The sequence below is a fragment of the Stegastes partitus genome, unplaced genomic scaffold (assembly GCF_000690725.1).
Source record: "Stegastes partitus isolate 25-593 unplaced genomic scaffold, Stegastes_partitus-1.0.2 Scaffold8, whole genome shotgun sequence".
Lineage (NCBI taxonomy): Eukaryota > Metazoa > Chordata > Actinopteri > Pomacentridae > Stegastes > Stegastes partitus.
This window is the reverse complement of record NW_007577739.1, coordinates 193,641-216,432: the sequence shown is the minus strand read 5'-3', so window position 1 is coordinate 216,432 and position 22,792 is coordinate 193,641. Positions and strand designations below refer to the sequence as shown.

Genomic DNA, 22,792 nt, shown 5'->3' with positions numbered 1-22,792 from the left:
TCTATCACCCCAACTGATCAAATCAGAGGGCTGCAATTCCTGAGTCTGTTTCCATTGAGGGTTGTTATGCTGTTAAAGCAGAGTTTTTCCTCCCAACTGTCGCCAAGCGTCTGCTCAAGGAGGAGCTGTCGGGTCTTGACCTTTCTATGTAAGTGCCCAGAGATTACTTATCGTACAGTTTGCTGGTATATAAATAAAATTGTATTGTATTTAATTGAATTGAGAATGGAAGAGTTTTCATCAAATTGTGCACAATCATTGTCATTGCATTGAACTTTCTCATGATATATATGATTCTTATGCCAGATCAATTCTAATTGCACTTTTCCTGCTGTGACATATCTAAAGATCTATCAGATTAGACTCTCAACTGTTTAAAAAATGGCTTTCATTGAAAAAAATGGTTTGATTCTTTCCTTTTTTTGAACAGAATAAGAATTACATTGTGTAGTATAACCACCTGTTTTGCTGTGCATATGACAATAAAACGCTTGAATCTCTTGAATCTTGAATCTCTTGAATCTTTTTTTCTCAAGTAAAAAGCACAGAAAGAGCTAAATCCAAGACACACTGATTCATTGATCATTCAGTTTAATATTTCGGATCAAGTCTCACGATTTCAGTGTCATCTAAGAATCTAAAACTGCTGATTTAGTTGTGGAAGGAACTTTGCCTTTTGTTAAATGGTTTTAATTCAAAGTAAACAGGATTTTACAGATGATCATTCCATCACCCTCTGAATACAGAACGATGCCTCTTTTCATTTGATTCATTTTACAAGATTTTTTATTTTTATTTATTTTTTTCAATAGTCATACTCTTATTCTCAACTTGTCCAGGTGTCCCCTGCCTTCACTCTGAGTCGGCTGGGATAGGCTCCAGCCTCCTGCGACCCCAGTGAGGATTAAGCGGTGTATAGATAATGGATGGATGGATGGATGTCTACTCTTATTCTCAGTCAATAGAAAATAATACATAAGAACAAACTACACATTTGTAATGCTTGAAATCATTTATTAATAATCAAGGACAAATGATTCATTTTGTCAATGACAAGAAAATAGTTAGAGACAATCATCGCTTCATGAATGCGATGGCAAACTTTAATAAATCACAGAAGATTATTTAGCTCACAACATCTGGTGGCTGCACAGTAGCTGTAGCTGTGTGGTTAAACCAAAGCTGGTAGCTGACGTAGTAACCATCATTGTACATGTAGAGCTTCTGGTCAGTAGGATTGTAGTCCAGGTTGGAATACTTCTCCTGGAACCTCTCAAAGGGAATGCTGATGTACGTTTCCTGCTTGGTGTTAGTGTCATACTTGTAAAATATCTCTTCAGTATGGCTATCAAGGGACCTGGTTGCATACAGAACCCCACAGATCATGAAGGCGTTGCTCACACTTGGTTTCGAAACACTAGTCAGCCACTCCTCCTCTAAGCCAAAAGACAATTCGTTTATTTTAGCAACGACCATCCGACCGTCGGACTCCTCTGTAGCGTAAGTCACCCACAAGCCGTTTTCATCAGCAGCAAAGTCAAAGTTCTGATGGCGGGACTTAGCATAAGAGATTGTGTTGCTAGCCTTAGGAACCACCCTGGACTCATATGACATGGTGGTGAAATTGAGTTTGGCTAACGCAAACGGACTGTTGATCTGATAATACAGAGTATTGTCACGGACGATGAAATTGTTCCCTGTACCAGCCCAGCCACTTTTTAGGGAGGTGTGCTGGAAAGCATTTCTCAGCATGAGGTTCTTGTAGTTAGTGTAGAACCTCATGTCGTCAATGGTCTCACTAGTGTAACCAGAAAACCAGTACACAGACTCTCTGTCAGGACGAGGCTTTGAGTCTTTGCCCCATCCTCCAAATTTGTAGCTGGGGCTGAGCTGGGCATTCAGATGGGTGACAATGGGCTGGCTGAGGTTGATGAGACCAGTGTGAGCACAAGAGCCTGCAGAGACAGAAGACAACGAGTTAGATGAATACGAAAGGGGAGCTTACAACGTACATAACGGTGTGAATGCGCTTACCAATGTTGGAGTTGAAAAGGTGGCGTATCCCCTGGTCGCGTCCTTGGCACTCTTCCAGTTGCAGCTGCACCTTGATGTATTCTCGGCGGGTCGCCAGAACCTGGTTCTTGTCGTAGGTTTTCTCCAAGCTATTCAGGGTCGCCGCCATGTCTGTGACCTGAGAGATGACACGTGGTTTGCCGTTAGTTTACCAATGCTTCTGTTGACGTGGTGACTTTCAACATGTCTACAGTTCAGGACGTACCTGCACACGAAGGGACTCGAAGACCGTGGTGGAGCCTCCGATCGAGAGCTGCAGCTCTGCAATCAGAGCCTCCACTTGTTTAATCTCCACGTTTGTGTTTTGGAAGTCGCCATCATTGTAGGAATAAGGGTTGTTTTCCATTTTTTCAATTTCTGTGGTCAGCTTTACAATCTTCTCTGCATACTCTGTCATCTTGGCTTCATAGTCCTCCAGCTGAAATCAGGTTAGAAAAAAAAAACAACACTTTTTTTGGGCCTGTCACAAATAGATCATCATTTATTGCACTTGCTTCCAATAGGTCTGATTACCTTGTCCATCTCCTTCTCCAGTTTGTGTGAGAGCTCCCCTGCTGTCTGCTCTTCCGCCACCAAATCTCCTATTGGAAAAGTTGAACTGGGCAGGAAGGCGTCGCAGGAACACCCGTCCCCGGCGTCAACTCCCGCCTCATTCCTTGTACTCCCCTCACTCCAAAGTCCAACACGCTGAGGAAAGGAACCAGATGAGCAGAGATCAGCTTACCTCTAATACGGCTGGAGCTTCAAAGAATAAAGATGAATCAGTCGATCTAAGTCATGCCATACATACCCCCCAGGCCACTGTGGAGCTCAGCAGCACGAAGAAATACAGAGTGCCGATCATTCTGCTGCAGTCGGAGTGACTATGATTGAGATAGCTGGATCTCCAGGACTTATATAGCCTGTGTCAACATATTGCAAGATGCAGCACCTGTCCTGGTTCACAGCATTGTTAGCCAAGGCACATGTCAAGATACAACACTTACGGATATCTTCAGCAAACATGTACTAAATACCAGGATGTTTGTTTGAAATGATCCATAAGTGTGTGGGTGTGCACCAGAATTCGAAGACTGACAGAGTTCTCAGGTATGATGAAACATTTTGCTGCTGCAGATGGCTCATCTCGCTCTTTAGCAAGATGAATTAATCGCTGACTGAGAGATGACTGTGTTGCTTTAAAGAATAAACAGCTGAATATGCTGAGCACGTTTTGTGTGGTTTTGGAGATCAGGAACAAGATAAATACTGACATTTCTTCTTTGTTTAATAGCTGCGTACGACAAAGAAACCAGGTGGAAAAAACAGCATTGCATAGCTCATATAGCATTACATACAGTTCACATCACTTGACAGTTTGTGCAGGATTCTTGGAGTCTTTATCTGCACGTTTCCTTTGCTTCTTTTTCTTCACCTTCTTGGTTTTGACTTTAACCGCTGGCTGCTTGGCATTCAGAGCAGGCCTGGACCTGGTCAGGCTGTTAGTGGTGGGGCTCAGCTTGCTGTGGCCCATCTCTGGATCGGAGCGAACGCCCTGAGCAGAGATGGACTTGCCCGGAGTGAAGCGAGGGGAGTCATCCAGCAGGTTGGGTTGGGAGTAGGAGCGCATTGCCGGGGAACTGGTGGGCCGGTAGGGTGTGGTTCCTCCTAACATGGGCAGGTGGACGTGCTCGTTGCTCAGGTTGGTGACAGAGTAGCGGCTGCTGTTGGACATGACGATGTGGTGCCAGGAGCTGAGGGGGGTGGCAGAGAAGTGTTGAGGGCCGCTTGAGTCTTCTTTGGCAGCTCCGGGAGATATGACCATGGAGCTGCGGGGTGTGACCGCCTCCACGGCGCTCTGGAAGGTTTTCAGGATGCGGTCGCTCTTCTGCTTCTCTTTCTTCTGACGGGACTCCACCTTCTTCAGCTGGCGACGGTGATCTCTCATCATTTGTTTCCTGGTATCTGCCAGGCCCCTGCACAGAAATGTCAGATAACACCATGAGCTTCTCGGCAGTGGTGGAATGTAACTAAACTACATTTACTTAGGTGCCAATTTCAGGTACTTGCACTACTTTTCTTTTTATGCCATTTTCTACTCCACTACATCTTTTTACTGTATGATTTTTTTTTTGTATTTTAAACTACCCAACAGTTTATAGTCGGTACAGCTGAAGCAATTAAGACATGATGAAGCTTTATTGATCCTGAAGTAAACTCTTGTGCCAGATTTCGCTCAGAAGAAACTAAATAATATAACATGGCGGGAAAAATATGCCTAATAGAAAAACAATATGATATACGTTCTATACATTAATGAAATAAAATACGTCAGCTAAAATAAGGTTAGAATAGAAAAGTGAAAAGGAGTTCTGGCAATAATAATGATGAACTATTGCACACAAAGTTAAAATATTAGGCAGGAAATTGAAATGTTGCACCCGGAAAATTAAACTTTGTGTATTACATTGACTGTGTTAATTAGTCAAATTAATCAACTCGTCAACTGAGAGAAAACTGACGACTATTTTGATGCACATTTATAGAACTCATATCTCTTTTTATCACTTTATGAAAAATATCAGTCGATTAAAACAGAATCAAAATCATTATTAGCTGTGAAAAAAATTGTTTAAATGATCTCCACCTACACCCGTAAAATCCTTCGTTTATATTGATGCGTCATTATTAGTAATGTAATTATGTATGCATTAGATCAGCAGGCACCGGGGACATTTTTCTGCAATGCGTACTTTTACTTTTATACATTTTAAGTCCATTTCCCTGATTATACTTTCAATACAGGACTTTTATTTATGACAGAGTACTTTTACTGTTACACATTTACAGCATGCATCTCTGTGCACTTTTAAAGCATCATTCTTGAAGGTGTCTTTTAAGGTAAAGATTGAGGCAAATTCCTATCTATTAACTAAAACACCATCACTGAAGGAGTGATAAACACTAAAACCGGATCTAATAAGTCTTTATGATCCAGAGATAAGCCATCGCACGTCTACTCTGTAGAGTACTTTGAAAGCCCCGTTATAATGTAGGTGTAAAGTCTAATCATAAAGTAGGGAAAATACTCACCTGTAATCCACCATTCCTGTCCGGTCGCGATCAAGTCTCTGAATCAGCTCCTCAATCTGGTATCGATCCAAAGGAATGCTTGATTGCTGGGACACGCACACACAAAAAGAATCAGCCTTAAATTTTCTTCTTTCATCATGGATGATTGAAATACAAGTTGAACTACAAACTGTACAGATTTATGTCTCTCACATAACTGTTAAATGTTAAAGGCTCTGTGGTAGTGTGTCCATATGTTTGTTTTAAACATTTGAGTGATACATCCTCCTGTTAAATTTAAGACTCTGTGCTGTGATACATCATTGCCAAGTTAATACCGCAAAATAAAACCATTAATGTGACAATGCAGTTTTTACAACAACAACAACAACAAAAATCAGTATATGTTCTCATTGCATGGGACAATTTCATAATAAAACGTGCCAGAAATTCATCAGCATAGTGCTTTCTGCAGAGGTCACTGACTCTATATATCAAATTGTTTGGAAACCTGAACGGCCTTCCTGAAGTCAGCAACAGGGACTCGCATGGTGCCATCTTTGTCAATGTTCCGAAAGAAATCCCACAGACGCAGCTTGCGTTGATCAAGATAATCCTTCAGGGGTAATGAGATACAAGTAACAACAACAAATGATTATATGTAATCTTTACAAAACTAGTAAGTCAGTAATTATTCTCATCAGGTGATCAAACAGACCTGGATGACTTTCATTGGATCAACACGTTTCGGTGGCTTCTTAGCAATAAAGCCTCCCACCCCTCCGTACTGAACATCCAAACCAGGATGCTCCTGACACGTCACCTCCAATAGATGCACAAAATTCTGATTTACCAGCACATTCTGTTTGGAGAAAAAAAAAACACAATGTGGGATGCACAGAATTCAGAGCATGGATTGTGTTTAAAAAAATAAAGCATGCAATCTTTTCTTGGTTAATTTAATCACAAAACTGAGCAGATAAACCAAATATGATTGGTCTAGCCTGTGACCAGATGTCATGACATGACAATCAGAGCAGTAACGTGAGACGGCGCCGCAGCCACTCACACATATGTTGATCTCCTCCAAGGCGGTTTTAGGTGTGTTCTTCACCACGTTGACCAGGGCCAGTGCTCCCTCTACTGTCAAAGAGTTATACGCCAGCTACAGAAGTGAGATAATAAAACATCACCTTACAGCGTGTCTGGAGCCGCACTCATGGTGTATGTTACCTTAATTCAACCTGCTCCACCCACCAGCAGGACTCGGAGTGTGTCGTTGAATTCCAGGCCCCTGCAGAGCATGCTGACACCCTCGTTGGTGAGACGGTTGTTGTTGAGGTTGAGATGCAGCAGAGTGTTGTTGAATTTTAGGGCCTCCCCCATGGCCAGGGCTCCCTCATTCCCAAAACCGTTCCACGACAGGTCAAGGTATTTTACCATGATATTCACCTAAACAGGGAAGACTGGATTATGTATTACAAGTCATTAAATGAATGAATGTTGTTGTGAAGCCACACCTTAAGTCCAGCACAAAAAGCCACCGCCCCTTTCATTCGAAGATGATTCCAGCTGAGGTCCAGCACCTCCAGGCCTTCATTGTTTGCTGCAGAAAGAAAGAAACATCTGCAGTGTGACCAGTATTCATGGGATGACATTTATCTCGTTAAGTAAAGAAAATAATTTGAGCATATTGAACATGACAGTAAGTGATTTTTACCATACCCAGCAGTTGTCCTAAATGCTCCCCTCCTCTTCCACAAAACTCATTATGGCTCAGGTCCAGCTCCTTTATCCTGGGATTTGTCTAAATGTAAAAGTTACATCACAATTGAAACTGCTATTAGTAAATGAACTATTATTGGGAAGAAACAAAACAGAACCAAATTATAAAATGACAAACAGCAGGGGTTAGTTCACTGGTAACTTACTGACAAGGCATCTGAAAAGTATTTAGCATCATCATCAGTGAATCCATTACCTGCAGTGGAAAAAAATAATTACCCTTTGTATAAGTAAAACAAACATGATGATAACTGGAAACTATTTTAATTTGTACTGTTAATTGTGCTGTTAGGAAACAGTTTTGTTTTATCATCTTCTGCCCTTTAACTGTCACGGGTTAATGCAGAAAACCATCAAAAGCTGTTTGTTTCAACCGTGGATACAAGGAGCAGAATCAGAACCAGTCCGAACACATCTCGCTGCTGTTAGTGTGCACATTACCCGAAAGCTTGATAGATCTTAATGAAATGTTGTCCAGCAACATTTTAGCCACGTACTCTGCTCCAGCAGATTTCAGATGGTTATTGGACAAATCCTGAAAGCAAAAAAATAAAAAAGTCATTGGCGTGTGGACGAGTCCAGTTCATATTATGATCTGGTTGTGCCCTCCAGTGGTCAGTTTGCAGTTTTACATACCAGGTGCTGGACGGTGAAATTCGCCCTCAACATCTCCAGAAGATATTTAGCTCCCTCTGCTTGAATGTGATTGTCTCCCAGTCCCAGAGTGGTGATATGCATATCTGTCTGAATATGACAAACCCAGCTAAAATGTCATATTCATATGAGTCTCACTCACTTGCATTTAAACTTACCACCAAAGCAATAGCCAGTGCCTTGCAGCCCAAAGGTCCCAGGCCGTGGTGGGTCAGCATCATAGCTGGAGAGTCCAGGTTTCGAATAAAGTAAGAGACTGGCACCACACCCACCAGTCTGCATGCCTGCATGTACACTTCCGCTAAGGACATCTCCTTGTTGCTCCTTTCGTGTTCTGCATATGAGTAAGGCCACACAATGTGAGCACCACTTGACAATATAATGAAGCTGTAAGCATAGAATTTACAGTAATGCTCAGCCAAAACGTGCCATATAGTTGCATTAAAAAAACAACAAAAAACTACTGCGTTTTTACCTCACAGCTTCACAGAAAGCCAAACAGCTTCAGTTGTAAATAATAATTATTCTAACATACTCACCGTCTGACTCCAGGTCTATGTCAAACTCATCGTCCGACTCTTGGAGTTGAGTTGGGGATGGACAGTCGTCATCTTTTAAGCAGAGGGACTCAAAGGCAAGCATCGACATCGCGTTCTGTTGTCCAAACTTATGCCCTTTTTGAACCCATTTCCTAGATACAAAAGTGAACGTGCAGCCTCTGGGACATTTGCTCTGTTTCTCCACTTGAATGTGTCCTGTATGAGTTGGTGCTGTGAAATGAAATAGGCCTGTGCTGTGCAGCGGGTCATTCTAACCCTCAGGTAATGTATCATGAGTGGAGTCATTAATAATGTATGCCTTAGTGTAGATTCCATCCTGTGTTTTAGCAACTCCACGCAAAACACTGTAAATAAACTAAGACACTGCATGGGACATGTTTGGAGTAAACATTTGTGACATTATGTGTATAGTCATTTTTATCTCCCTTTTTTTTTAAGGATTCATTTTTTCCCCCCAGCAGATTAAGACAAATTAAAAAAACTAACAAAACCCCATGAGGAAACCAGTGACTTTTGACTTTTTGCCTCTAACCTCCCGCATGACCACTAACTTCAGAGTGCGCATGCGTGACTTTTAACTAAGAAAACATGATTGCAAGCTTGCTGTTTTATGTGCTCTCCCCTTTCTCACGGTACCTGACCGGCCACCTCTCAGGTAAATCCTACAGCGCATGTTTCAAAGGGGTCTGAGCTTGTAATCGTTGGTGGAGAAACCATATGAAAAACTACGTAAACATGTCCCCTGACCAGCTGCCAGGACCAAAACGGTGGCTAAATTTAGTTCGCTGCTGACTGAGCACTTTTATTAACTTGTGTTGGTTGTCGCCGAATTTAAGTCGGTGATTCAGTTTGTGTCCTTATCGGCTCAGTGTGACACGAGCTGAGCGGTTTTAACACTACAAGTTTCTGCTGAGGGAAAAAGGGGGAGGGTAGAGCGTGTAGCGCTATCGCAGTTAAACTCGCTAACTTTAGCTGTTAGCTTGCACCTGTTTGGGGAGCTTTTGACGCCCCCTTATGACGTCAGGGCGCCCCCGCGTGCTCGTGGCTGGTTTGTGTTTATGTTCTGTTCTGTAGATGCTGTTTAATAGCTAGAGTGGGTATGTACTGTAGATGTACACAGATAAATTTATCCTATTCTGTGTAATTTTTAAGATATTATGCTGGATATCTTTAATTCCTTTTAACTTAATTAAAATGAAAAGTGTCAAGTCAACCTCCAAGATAATATCCATAATGCTTAAGTTAAATACTAATTCACGTTCTAACTTTATTATTGCATTAGTGAGTTTATTCTCCATAATTAATGCCACTGTAGGGTCTTCTCTTAATATGTATTATATTCATTTAAAGTAGTACTTTATAGAATTTTTGCAGGTGTTAATGCCTACTATGTAAATTAGTCAGATATAATCTTACCCTTAATAATACTGTAAGAGCTATATACACCTAAAAAAACGTATAAAAGCTAAAAACTTTAAATATTATTTTGGTTAAAAATCTAAAAAAAAATCCTGTGTTAAAAGTTAAAGGTAAAATGTAACGTTAAAAATATAAATACTGCTTTAAGATAACGTTTAGTTGATAAAGCAATCTAAAAACATGCTTTCATTTGGTACAGATAAGATCCTTGTTGTGTTTTTTTGAATGAGCTTCAGGTGTGGGAGCACACAGATTTTCTACCTGTGGACAACATGGACGTGTAATGTTCAGTTTTTGCTGGAAATAAATGGACTTAAATGGATTACTTGGTCTTCAGTGTGAGAAACCTGTGGTCTAGTGCTGTTTGAAATACTACTACTTTACCATAGATATGCTGGACTTGGCACTGGTTGTCTTGTCATTATTTTGGGAAAGTCAGTCTCTAACTAAAATGTTTCAGGATAGTGTGGCTGCAAGACTAATTTCTTACAATAGTCTTGTCTTTCAGAGACAAAGAAGAATCTCCCTTCTGCAGAAGTTAGCGGCTCAGCAGTGTGGGATGGTGGTGGTGTCACAACCAAGAAGTTCACACGGAGTGAGACAGCTCCGCTGGACCACTGGGTCAGTGCAACCAGTGATTCGAAAGGAGAAATGAAAGAGAGGCTAGAAGAATCGAACCCAGAAAAGGAAGAAGATGCAAGGCCTGACATGGACAAAGAACTGCAGATGGCTGTCCTGCATAAAAACACAAAGAATGATGCAGCTTTAGAGATGTGTGAGGTGCAATGTGAAGTCCAGGAGAAGGAAACAGAGAAGAGACATGGACCACAGCAGGAGAAAGTGGACACTCCCAAGAAGGAGGATGGGAAACTGCCTATCCACTATAAGGTGCTGCATGGTCAGCAAGACATAGAGGATGGAAGTATGTCCTCAGCTGGGGACTTCAGTCCAGAGCAAACACTTGTGGAACAATTAAAGTACCTCCAAATGGATGACAGCATACAAGAAACTACCTGTCCAGAACAGAAGCAAACACAGATACAAACCTCAGAGGAGTCTGTAACTACAGCTGATATCAGCACACAGGAAAATATCCAAATACCAAACGTGGAAAAGTCACATTCTCCAGCTGAAGAAACTGAGTGCTGGGATGAATATGTAGAGCCCACTGTGGATGAAGCACACAATGGAGCAAGCGAGCCTACGCTGTTATTTGCCTCCCTTCTCTCCAACACTCAGACCGAACTGGAACTCAGCAGACAGGATGATGCACAGGCAGCCTGGCACTTCCCTGCAGGTCCTGGTCTTGCAGAAGAAGTGCAGTGCCCACCATGGCACCTTCCTGCCATGAGCTACTACCCTTCAGCGGAACCAACAATGCCCTTTGAAGGTGAGCATTAGGTTTATTATTTTTCTCAGTCGTAATATTTTTATGACGGTGAAGTTTGTCTGCACTCAGTAGGAGTTTAATGTCCAGCTCTATGCATGTGTTTGTATGTTTGCCCTCCATCTAGTAATGTGGAGAGTATGGGAGGAGTTGGATGAGAGGGCCACTGCAGCAGAGCCTCCGCTGATACCCTTCCCACTGAGAAAGGCCTCGATGGACTTCACTGTCATGTCCTACAACATCCTTGCTCAGGACCTGCTGGAGCTTAACCAGGAACTGTACACACACTGCCCCCTGGAGGTTCTGGACTGGAACTACCGCTGCAGCCTGCTCCTGGGGGAAATACACAAATGGACACCAGATGTGAGTTAAATGCACCATTTTCTGAAATTCAAGTGAGCTACATTTTCTGTCTAATTGTACAACGATGATTTGTGTGTGTCCTCTTATGTGTAGATTTTGTGTCTCCAAGAAGTTCAGGAGAACCACTACCATGAACAGCTTCTTCCCGTCCTGTCTCAGATGGGTAGGTCACCGGAGACACGCCAGAGAAACAGTTATGCTCTGGGATATTGTGACAAAGACATCACGCATATTCTGTTTGTGTTGTTTGTACAGGCTACACTTGTGTGTACAAGCGGCGTACTGGGACCAAGACAGATGGCTGTGCCACTTGCTATCGTAGCAGTTGCTTCTCTGAAGTAGCTGTCACTGAGCTGGAGTTCTTCAGGCCTGAGATAGAGTTGTTGGACCGGCACAACGTGGGCATTGTGCTGCTGCTTCGGCCAGTGTTCTCCCAGGGGTCGGGGGTCAAGGAGAAGGTCCCACCCCTCTGCGTGGCCAACACCCACCTGCTCTTCAACCCCAGGAGGGGCGACGTGAAGCTCGCTCAGTTAGCAATGATGCTGGCAGAAATTGACAGCGTGGTGAAGTCCTGTAAGGCCGACGGTGAACACTGTAACGTTATATTGTGCGGGGACTTTAACTCTGTACCACACATGCCTCTGTACCAGCTGATCACCACCGGCGAGCTCTACTACCAGGGTCTGCCAGCGTGGATGGTGAGAGGGAGACATACATTAGCTGATTACTAGTGATGCACGATATTAAAATTTCTTTCCGATACCGTTATCTGATATTAAGATTTCTGATATCGCCGATAACGAGTAAGCACTGTGAGAAACTATTCAGAAGAAGCCCAAATTAGACCACATAGTCTTCTTTATTATGGAACAAAAGTAAAACATATTTAAACATATTTAAGTCCAGGACCGTTTAAGTCAGGGGTCTCGAACTCCGGTCCTCAAGGGCCGCAATCCTGCAAGTTTTAGATGTTTCCTTCTTCCAACACACCTGATTCAAATGATCAGGATCGTTGTCAGGCTTCTGCAGAGCTTGATGATGAGCTGATCATTTGAATCAGGTGTGTTGGAAGAGGGAAACATCTAAAATTTGCAGGATTGCGGCCCTCGAGGACCGGAGTTCGAGACCCCTGGTTTAAGTAAAAACATCTGTGAAATAGCAGCAATATCAAATGTAGAGATGAAGGTGCTTATGTTAGACGATCATCGGCTAAATTTGTTCATCGGACCGATACCGATATATGAAAAAAACACTAATATCGGCTGATGTGGTCGCCGATGTATCGTGCATCTCTACTAATTACTTAATGTTAACTGCTTCCGAATAGTCACGTTAAGCTTTTTATTTAAGGTTTTCCACTGTGGTTGCCTTCGTTTAACCTTGTATGTATTCACCACGTGCAACAGGTATCAGGTCAAGAGGATCTGTCACACAGGGCCAGTTGTTACAGGCTGTTCGCCCCCCTGTGGCCCAGCTCTCTGGGAATCACTGACAACTGCCAGTACGTCCGTCCTCAGTACGTGAACTCGATTCCAGGGGTGACTGACAACACACCAGGTGATACAGACACACAACACACAATCCGCAGCTTCACTTAGTGCCGTTTAAAACAACAGTTTCCTCAATGTAATGTTTCAAATCTCTGGGGTTTTTTCTTCTTGTGCACAGATGCTTCAAAGGGAAATCAGCCTTATGAGAACAGGTCAGTTTAGCTGCAGGCTTTTGTCTTTATATGCTTTTGATTACTTAGTGTCACAACAGCAAAGACAGTCAGTAATCAGCACTATATTTACTCCAATAATAAACCATATTTATATTTATTCTGTTGTTTGGAAATGTACCAATCACGCAAAGAGTAAATGTGTAATGTACAAAAAAAGCTGGAGTAAAACTGAAGTGGAAATGTGATATATTAACCATAAATCTCCTGGTTTGGCAGGTTCAGACACAGTATTAGTCATCGGCTAGACCTGGAGTCAGTCTATAAACACATTCTCCCAGGCTCTGGCAATCGAGAAGTTACAACTCTGCACTCCGAAGCAGGAGATACTGTCGACTACATCTTCTACTCCCCAAAACGCAGCTTAACCTCTGATGAAAAAGGTATGAGGACATGACCGCGAAACTGAAATGTTGCAGCTCCGAATGAATTATTTGTTGCTTTAAATAAATGATGTTTTATTTTATTTCCCCAGCTGGCGACCAGTTTGCGAGTGAAGGTCTGAAACTTATTGGCTGTCTCTCTCTCCTGTCTGAGGATGTTTTGTGGTCGATGCACGGACTTCCCAATCACATATTTCCCTCTGACCATCTCAGTCTTGTGGCCAGATTCCAGCTGGATGTGTACACCACATGATGGGAAGGACTGCGGGTTGAACTCAGTGAAACGGACGTCGGAGGATAAAGTTTATTTCCGTTCAAAAGATTCAGATCTCGCTCTGCACAAGTGTGTTTTTGTTAGTACGAATACCATTACTTGTGGTTCACCTCTGGCAGCAGAGCATCATTTTATAACTGAAAGGAAGGTTATGTTTTTGTTCAAAGAGCAGAGGAAACAGTGAATGCCAATGTCCCGTCTTGTTACATGTGGTTTTCATCTGATGCATGATTTAGAGCTGGGACAGAACTGTTGAAGGATGCTGTAGGAGTTAATTTAGCAACAAAAAAAGAAAAAAGTTAAGGCAATGATGGCTTTAATTGGTGTGATGATACCTGTTCAGTTTTGCTGTTGCTAAAGGCGTTAAGTTTTTATTTATTTGAAACTTGAAAGAGATATATTTTCAGATGGCGTTGAATAAATATTTTCCAGTAACGTGTGACTCTGCTGATGTTGTACGGCCCTGGCTGTAGGCATTATGAAATGTTATGAAGCGTCTGCATCAGGGCCACCAGGTGCCACCAGAACAGCTTCAGCATGCTTTGGCTTTAATTCTTCAAGTCGCTAGAACTCTACTGGAAGAATGAGCACCATGCTTCCCTTCATTTGGTGTTTTGGTGGTAGAGTGCTGGCTAACATGTCCGTCCAAAACATCCCATAGGTGTTCAACTGGGTTCAGATCTGCAAAGTCAGTGACCCCCTCGTGCCCTGTGGATCTGGACACCCATCCTGGAAGAGACCACAAGTGTTTCATCATCTAATAGAGGTGATCACTTAGAGCAGGTTTGTATGGATTTGTAGTGACCCCTCTTGGAGGAAAAGTGGACCTAAACCAGGGGTGTCGAACTGCGGTCCTCGAGGGCCGCAATCCTGCATGTTTTAGATGTTTCCCTCTTTCCAACACACCTGATTCAAATGATCAGCTCATCATCAAGCTCTGCAGAAGCCTGAAAACGATCCTGATCATGTGAATCAGGTGTGTTGGAAGAAGGAAACATCTAAAACATGCAGGATTGCGGCCCTCGAGGACCGGATGTCGACACCCCTGACCTAAACCATGTCAACAAAATGCCCCCACAGCATAAGAGATTCCCCTTATTGTCAAGGATTCACGTTTTTTCCTTTAATTTGTCACTCATCTGTATATTCGGAGTCTGAACAGATGTAAACTGTAACCTGGTCGGCGGCCGCGTGCAGCTGCGAGGTCGTAACTGCAGTTTGCTCTTTAATGAAAGACAGAAAGCACATGTGCGCCTCCAGGTTGTGAATAACTCGTTTATTTTTCCTGGCTGCAGCAACTTAAATGCAGCCACTAGTATGAAATATTCTAGCTTGTGTCCGTGTGTCCTGCCAGGTCGAGTGCTGAGATTGTGACCTGAATGTTGACTCTACTCCTCCCATCCCACGGCACTGACGCGCTCAGTTTGTCAGCATGTGTGTGTGTCTGGTTGATGCATGAATGAATAATTCATGTGTAGAGTGTTAATGCATGATGGCGCTCGGTGAGGGGGAGTCTTTTGTCTGTGTTGGCTGTAGAATATCTGCAAAGATGTTCCTCATCATCAGCAGGGCTGCTTTCATTCACCTCCCTTCTTCCTCACACTCATCCTTGTCAGGATGTAAATCCATACAAGCTGAAAACTTTCATGTGGAGAGGAATCAGACTGTGTGTGAATTCCGCCTGTGGCATCAAGTGCACGAGAGAAAATGAAGTAGGTCAGTAGGTTTTTATCCAAATAGGGCGTTATGCCTTCTGTTTCTATGCTGTATCTCACACCGGCGGAGACAATGTTTGACACTTGGAGTCCACTGGAAGGGAGGACATGGATTTATGACTTATCTCTCTTCATGATTCAAAAAGGAAACTGCCACAATATTAACAACTGTTTAGAAAAAGCAGCTTACTTGCCCATATCGAGCTGCACTCCATTTAAACCAGGGGTCTCAAACTCGCGGCCCACGGGCCTCAATTGGCTCGCGGGATGATATTTTGTGGCCCTCGACTTGACATCAAAGTTTAGCGTTAGTGCAGCCTGCGCAAGTTGCCCCTATTGTTGCACATATGCAAGTTGTTGTCCTGTGCTTTTTATATTTTTGATCACTTGTGGGCTACCGTAGCTCAGGCTCATGACAGCAACGCGAATTAGCAACGTTAGTTACTTAAAACGTGATTCAGGACTGTCACCGAGTGGAGGGAAAATATATCCTGTCACCCATGCGTTTTTAATTTTTTTTTTTTTGCTTTTTTCTATCTGTGTGAAAAGCTCTTCTCCACCATGAACTTAAATAAGTCAAAGTACAGGTCCAAACTTACTGATGAGCATCTTCAAGCCATACTGAGGGTCTCATGCTTCCTCCATCAAGCCAAATGTGGCTCAGAGGAAGTGCTGCCAGGTCTCTGGTACCAAGGAGAACCCTATGTTCTGAAGAACCTTTCATGTTCTGAATTGTTATTAATAAAGACTGAGAAGATTGGATCAGTTGTACTTTTTTTTGAATACTTGATGCGGCCCAGACTCCATCTCCAGCAGCCTCCATGTAAGTTGACTTTGAGACCCCTGATTTAAGCAGTACTTTTAACTTACATGCAGCCCTTTCAGAGGTTTAAAGGTGCATCCTTGATAAACAGTTCTCTCTGAATGCAACATCCATCGGGCCTTATTAGCCTCTTGCTGCACCGTGGGGCAGATTTACATCCATCCATTTGGGCCTCCATAAAGCAGCAGGATTACCGACCATGAAAACAGCACAACCAGGATAACGCACCTCCTATTTATATGACTGCAGCAAACACTGGGTATATAACGAAGAGGACAATCATGCAAGACGATGCCAGTCTCAGTCTTGTCAACACTTCTGTTAAAATGTTATGAAGTTTGATAGATTATATGAAAGCTAAACGATGAACTTGTTGAACTGTTTGTGTGTTAATTCACTGAGGGTTACGCTTCCCTTTTATAGAGTTGTTATCACTGAGTTTTCTTTGTGTAAACCTAACAGGGGTAGTGTTTGGAGATCTGCTGCCCTCCAGCTAAGTACTGCCTGTGCTAAATGTGAACTATTGGTGGACAGAAAACTGGCGCCGTTCCCCGCCTGACACCCAGACAACTAATTACAGCGTATCTACTCGTTAAACATCATTTGAGGATTTATTTTTTCCTGGAACATGCTCAGATAAGGAGAAAGTATTTCAATATTTAACCATGAATTCATAAAAAAATCACAAATAAAACCATGTTGCCACAATCATAGTGACCCTTTATTGTGATCCTGTAAATCAACGGTCTTTTGGTACAAAAACAACTGCGTTACAGAAATTAAAATGAACACCGACTGTACAGATTAAAAAAAACATGTTGACTGTAGCAACATTTAAAACAGTGTGTGGCAAATACTAAGAGTTTACTGGTGATCACCTACACTGAAGGTAGTATAAAACGACGGAATAAAAAAATACAAAATGCAGATAAAAGTGCTGTAAACAAACTGCTTTACATCTTAAATGGAAGTCAGTTGCTTTGACGCCACTTAAGGCCAGTGAAACATTGGATAGAGTTGCTACAAATAAAACTTACAAACAAGGTATTTACTGTAAATAGAAAGCAGCTATACAATACAAATAAATTGACTTCTTGTTATTTTACGTCTACATTAAATGCAGACTAGGTCCATCAGAGGATTTGCCGTTAATCTGGTTCAACTAATGATTCATAATTTGCAGCCAGATGCCTTCTTACACGTCGGTATATTATCTATTCAACCCCATATTCAGTCCTAGAGGGTAAAAGCATGCCAAACATGCTCACCTCTGGGTGCTGGGTGCTTGCCAGTCTATTTTTTTTTAATAATTTGGAAGAGCAGGGATTACACTGCTTTCTGAATAATGAGAATAACCGGCTGGATATAAAAAAAAGTCTTCATACAAGGCACAAGGGTAGTGGTTTGCAAACTAGTCACTACACAAGAATGTCGTTGCCCGGCGGAGTCTAGGTGGATTTATATTACATGACACGTATTTGCACACTTACAGTACGACGATACGGATTGCAGACGAACCCTCGAGAGCTTCTGTTCCGAAACGATAACAGCACAAAGACCTATGATATGTCCAGTAGCACATTTACACTGAGTGGTACTTTTGGCCGGCTTCAGCCAAGAATCATATTTCACATTGTGCCGCGTGAAGCACAACTCTGCAGTAATTTAAAAACCGTTGACGTATTACTGCACTTTCACTCCCTCTTTCTATAAATCGGGAGCGATGCCAGCACCAATTACTATGCACAGTAACTGCTACAGAGAGAAAAAAAGCCTGTAACAACGTAGGAAAGCTGAATGAGGCGTTTGTTTTGGGAGGTTGCTGGTGACCTATTCAACATTGCATCCAGTGAATAGGCCAATGTGTACAAAACGATTAAATCACTGGCCCCATTAAAACAAATGTGCTGCACCTTAAGATTCAAACCAAAAGTCTTCCTCAGACTCGAATCTGGTATCCATTCATATCTGTTGATGATTTTTGTTCCAAAACCTTCTTCTCTCCAGAGGGACTGCAACAAAAAAAAGACAAAGAGGTTTATTCATACAATGAGGAAACTGTGACTAATTCCTTCTTGTGCCGTAGATCATGAGACATCTGTCCTCCAAATTTTTTCCGGCGACTACAGAGGTTTCACATCAGTGGTTATGGCGCCAGTATTTTTAGTGCGAGCGAGCGCCTAATAATCCAGAGCATGTGATTAATCATACCGTCTCTCGACGCGGCTGATCCTCCGTATGGGGCTGCCTGGCCCTCTGAGGGGTGAACCCATGCTGTTCCTCCTGTCTTTGGTGGGAGATGGAGGTGCAGGCTTTCCTATCTGCATAAGCAAGAACAATCTTAATCAGTATTTCACTCACTTTTAAACATCACACGGGTGAGCTCACAAAGCTTACGTCCCGCCGAGTGTCAGCGGCTGAAATCTGTCCATGTCTTTAATGTGATTGCGCAGAGCACTCGGTTTAAAAGACCGGCTATTGATGGATCGAGCCGGCCATGCATGAAGCGCCGAAGAGCCTGGAGTCGAGTCATCACATTAGTTTTATTATACACAGAGCTCAGCATCAAGGCGGCCTTCATTATCTTAGCATGAGAGGTGATGAGAGAGCGTCGTTTGAGGGAAATCGCTGCTCAAACAGCAGATCGACTCGGTGTCGCTGCGCATGAGGACACAGCATGTCAAAGGGAATCTAATAAGCTGTTAGGAAGGCCAGTCCATCTGCTGAGGACTAATTATATTTCTTATTATCATCTCTGCTCCTGCAAGAGCTCCGACAGCTTGTATCAGTTTCAGTGGCAAAATAAACATGCACATCTTTAACATCAAAAATAGTATTTAGTAAACATTATCCTTCAGTATTTTCAGTCTTGGATGGTTTTGCATATGAAGATTTGCAAAAACAGATAACTCCATCTTCAGAAAACCAACTTTTTCATCATCTACCTGAGACATCCATCCATCTATACACCGCTTAATCCTCACCAGGGTCATGGGGGACTGAAGTCTATCCCAGCTGACTCAGGGTGAAGGCAGGGGACACCTGGACAGGTCACCAGTCTATCACAGAGCTACACTTAGAGACAGACAACCAAGCACACTCACATTCACACCTACGGACAATTTAGAATCACCAATTAACCTCAACATGTTTTTGGACTGTGGGAGGAAGCCAGAGAACCCAGAGAGAACCCACGCTGCACGGAGAGAACATGGAGACTCCACGCAGAAAGATCCTGGGTGTCCACACCCAGCGATCTTCTAGCTGCGAGGCAACAGTGCTACCCACTGCGCCACCTTGCAGCCCCTATCTGAGATAATATCAGTCAAACTTCTCTATTTTTGTCATTTCTACTGAGTCAAATCCACTCAGCTTCAGTTTGATTGATATTATCTCGAGCAAACAACAACAACAATCGGTTTTCTGAAAATCTACAACAATGGAGTTCTCTGTTTTTGCAAATGACCTCCTCACATGTTCCTGTACCTTCAGCCTCATGTCTCGAGTGTGTCTCTCCAGCTCCTTCCTGAGCTCCTCCTTGGTCAGCTTGTCCACATCCAGTATGGAGTGCTTCCACTCTATCTGCTCCACGCTGTGAGGGTCGTGGGACACGTACTGGCCGATTTTGACCTTGCGGAGGGTGTGCCAGTAGCCCCTGTAGGCTCCTTCGTATTCCTGCACCAGGTCCATCAGCGTTCGGAACTCCAGGGGCTTGAACATGAGGTCCTCCCTCCGGCTCATGCCCAGCGCGCCGAAGCGTCCCCCGCTGTGAACTCCCAGCACGATGTGGTGGAAGTGGTTCCCTGAGAAATGAGACTTAAAGCTGAGGGGGAAGCGCTCCACGCCGGGCATGTTGTTGGTGAGGTAACTGTATCGTGCTGGGTCAAGGAAGTGGACATTTGATCTTTAGATCCTATGCGGCAATCAATATCACATCAACATCAAGGCAGTGACTTCTGCAGTCCAGCCTCCTGCTTCATATTATGTCCTTTTGTTTTGTTCTGCTAGATTTGACAATATCTCGAGCCAAAGATGGCGAGACAACACCCGGCAAGCCTGCCAGAAACCCATTTCCCACTCTGTTATCCAACCGCGTCTGCTCTGCGCACAAGTAGAAAGAAGCTGCCAGTCTCTACGGCGACGGCAGCAGAACATACAACAACACAATCTGAAGGCATTAAGCGGCCGTAAAGATACATCCCCAGGATCACCGCCTCCAAACATTTGATCGGCAGAGCCTCCCGAGTCATCTCCTTAGCGATGTCCATTAACCTGCGCAAAAGAGCACAACGACGTTAATGTCACAGGGAAGCAGTGAAACACACAGGGACTGATTTCATGCAGTCAAACCAAAACAGTTTCCATGAGTCAGGGAAATAAAATCTCTTCCACTAAATCTAATAGAGGGAGGTCAGGAAGAGCCTGCTCCAAGCTGCAGGCTGACTGACATTAGTTCCTACTCACAAAGACCAGGGTTGAACCAGACACTGACTAAACCATGAGAAATCATCATCCCTGTGGCCGGTGGCACAAACGTCCACCAGACATCATGATCAGTCTTGGATTTGAAGGAAGATCTGCTTACGCGGTCAGAGGACGGCTTTTCTTTATCTCAAAAAACTGTGTTCCTGTGTGATTGTACCTGCAAGACACGGTTAAGGTCACAACAGCGTGAGAGGAAGAGACAAACTCCTTAAAGCGCTTTGTGATATTCATAGGCTGTCGGTTAATTATAGATGAGTTTCTTCTCTGACTGGAAATCAAGCTTTTGCTTAATATAGAAAATAGTACCACGGTGACCTACATCGCATTTGTTTGGGTCAGTGGGGTTCTGTGACGACACACTCCGTGTGACGAAAATCAACCTGTAAAATCAGCTTTTTTCAACACTTGACTTCGAACCGTCTCCGTGAAAGGATACTGCAATTCCCTGATATACTTCTGTATGGCTTCCAGGCGCTGTGGGATACTGGTGGTAGGTTGGTATGTAGGCACACTCGGTACTGGAATCTGCGGGACAAACAACCGCATGACAGCCATACAATCCCGACATTCATTGCAGCTGGAGAATGTTGTCTTGTTCGACCGCTCTTTTCTGTTCTCCACAGCTAACAGCATCCTAACTGCCACCCTCATGAGAAGTGAATGACATGCACCACTCTGACATCAATGTGCTGGCCAGTGTGTTTTATGATGGAAGCACTAAGCAGCAAAAATCAGCATTTAAAGTGGATTGTTCGCAGTGGATTTAAGGGCTTTCTGTGTCTCGTGTGGGAGGTGAGGCAAATATTTTTCCTGCAACACATGGGTGTCGATTGTTTCTACGCTATGTGTGAGTTTCAGGAGGGTCGTGTGAGGAGCCCTGTGTGATCAGCTGTGAGTGTCTTCAGATTACCTTGGGCAGGTCGGTGGCACCCCTGATCTCCTTCCCCAGCGCCTCGCCGCCGGGGTGGATTCGAGCCACATGGCGCCACATCCTCTCCCAAGTCTCCTCGTCCACCGGGAGGCCTCCCCTGTTGACGTAGAAAGGCACCCCTCCGTCCCTCAGCTCTTCGTCGCCTTCATCCTCCTGCTCCTCGTCCCTCTCCTCCACCGAGCCCACCGTGGCCCTCAGCATCCCTTCACCTGGAGGGACAGCACAGAAACTCCTCCTCCTCTTCCTCTTCCTCCTCCTCACGGATGCCCTTTTTTTTTTTTGTTTTGGATCCTTTAACTGGTTAATCTGCTTGCAGGTTTAAGCAGGTTCCCACAACAGATGGCATGACATCAAGCAGATTAGGGCATCAAAAACAGAGTCAGTGCAGCTCAGGGTGATCTGCTGTGATTAAACCACACCTAATAAATGAAGCAAGTGAGTTAGAAAAAATAAAATATTTTCTTTTTAATCTAGAAAGACTTTCCAGTAAGTATTTGGCACTTTTGGTGGAAATCTAACAGGCTACAGGCCAGCCAATAATCAGCTATTGATGCAAATAAATAAATAAAATCACACATTAAGGTGACTAAAGCTGGAAGATGTGAAGCCTTTGACCGATACTGTGGATGGTCACCAACCAGCAGCCCGCCGAGGTACCCGCTGTGACAGTCTGTGTGAGGATTTGTCTCTCCGGGCAACAAAAGTGGTAGAAAATCCTAATTCCCTGCACCGTTAGAGGTCATTCTCGCCACGGAAATCCACCAAATCGAGCCGTTTCTTCAGCCCCATCTTCCTCACGTCCTCTTCACCTCCGAGCGATCACCGAGTCGTTTCCCTCCGAGGCAGCCGCTTCATTGTTCATGCAGATGCTCTCCTTGGCTTCGCCGTCTTGCGGGTTTACATTCAAGCCGACGAGCCGCTCAGACACTCCCCGGACCCCGACCTCCCAACACTGCGCATGCGCCCTGCCGAACGGATGAGCTCAGAGCGGTGACAAGTGATGCGTTTAGGTGCTCCTCGTAAGATGTCCATCTGAGATCCTCTAGATGCTGGATATTAACGCAAATAGCACCCGAACGCACCATTTTTTTGTGCTTTATTTAAGAAACATTTAAGCGTTCATTGCTGTGGAGAAGAAACCTCCAAAAACTTTACATCCCCATTGTACA

At 43.6% G+C, this 22,792-nt stretch overlaps 4 protein-coding genes across 5 annotated transcripts; 1 reads left to right on the top strand and 3 right to left on the bottom strand.

The window, feature by feature from the left end:
- Positions 1 to 1,125: 1,125 nt before the first annotated feature.
- On the bottom strand, positions 1,126 to 2,917 carry olfm4.1 (olfactomedin 4, tandem duplicate 1). Its single transcript, XM_008284077.1, has 5 exons — positions 2,864 to 2,917; positions 2,587 to 2,760; positions 2,279 to 2,491; positions 2,035 to 2,191; positions 1,126 to 1,955 (listed from the first exon to the last, which is right to left on the bottom strand). The coding sequence occupies exons 1-5, from the start codon at positions 2,915 to 2,917 to the stop codon at positions 1,126 to 1,128; spliced, it is 1,428 nt and encodes a 475-aa protein (XP_008282299.1).
- Positions 2,918 to 3,322: 405 nt separating this feature from the next.
- On the bottom strand, positions 3,323 to 7,874 carry lrrc74a (leucine rich repeat containing 74A). The gene is made up of 12 exons (XM_008282705.1): positions 7,722 to 7,874; positions 7,546 to 7,653; positions 7,351 to 7,444; positions 7,056 to 7,105; positions 6,850 to 6,931; positions 6,645 to 6,730; positions 6,382 to 6,576; positions 6,194 to 6,289; positions 5,843 to 5,986; positions 5,636 to 5,740; positions 5,146 to 5,231; positions 3,323 to 4,028 (listed from the first exon to the last, which is right to left on the bottom strand). The coding sequence occupies exons 1-12, from the start codon at positions 7,872 to 7,874 to the stop codon at positions 3,419 to 3,421; spliced, it is 1,809 nt and encodes a 602-aa protein (XP_008280927.1). The 3' UTR covers positions 3,323 to 3,418.
- An 807-nt stretch (positions 7,875 to 8,681) lies between these two features.
- On the top strand, positions 8,682 to 14,104 carry angel1 (angel homolog 1 (Drosophila)). The gene is made up of 9 exons (XM_008282693.1): positions 8,682 to 8,778; positions 10,051 to 10,932; positions 11,057 to 11,292; positions 11,386 to 11,455; positions 11,548 to 11,990; positions 12,699 to 12,849; positions 12,961 to 12,994; positions 13,232 to 13,395; positions 13,488 to 14,104. The coding sequence occupies exons 1-9, from the start codon at positions 8,712 to 8,714 to the stop codon at positions 13,646 to 13,648; spliced, it is 2,208 nt and encodes a 735-aa protein (XP_008280915.1). The 5' UTR covers positions 8,682 to 8,711; the 3' UTR covers positions 13,649 to 14,104.
- Positions 14,105 to 16,899: 2,795 nt separating this feature from the next.
- Positions 16,900 to 22,570, bottom strand: vash1 (vasohibin 1). Of its 2 annotated transcripts, XM_008282682.1 has the most exons (8): positions 22,262 to 22,570; positions 21,603 to 22,025; positions 21,129 to 21,217; positions 20,793 to 20,849; positions 20,405 to 20,479; positions 19,694 to 20,075; positions 18,419 to 18,528; positions 16,900 to 18,219 (listed from the first exon to the last, which is right to left on the bottom strand). In XM_008282682.1, exons 2-8 carry the CDS (start codon positions 21,822 to 21,824, stop codon positions 18,147 to 18,149), a joined length of 1,008 nt encoding a protein of 335 aa, XP_008280904.1. In that variant the 5' UTR covers positions 21,825 to 22,025; positions 22,262 to 22,570; the 3' UTR covers positions 16,900 to 18,146. The 2 variants fall into 2 exon arrangements, with proteins under 2 accessions (XP_008280904.1, XP_008280895.1); XM_008282673.1 differs by having other exon boundaries at positions 21,603 to 22,570.
- Between the last annotated feature and the right edge of the window lie 222 nt (positions 22,571 to 22,792).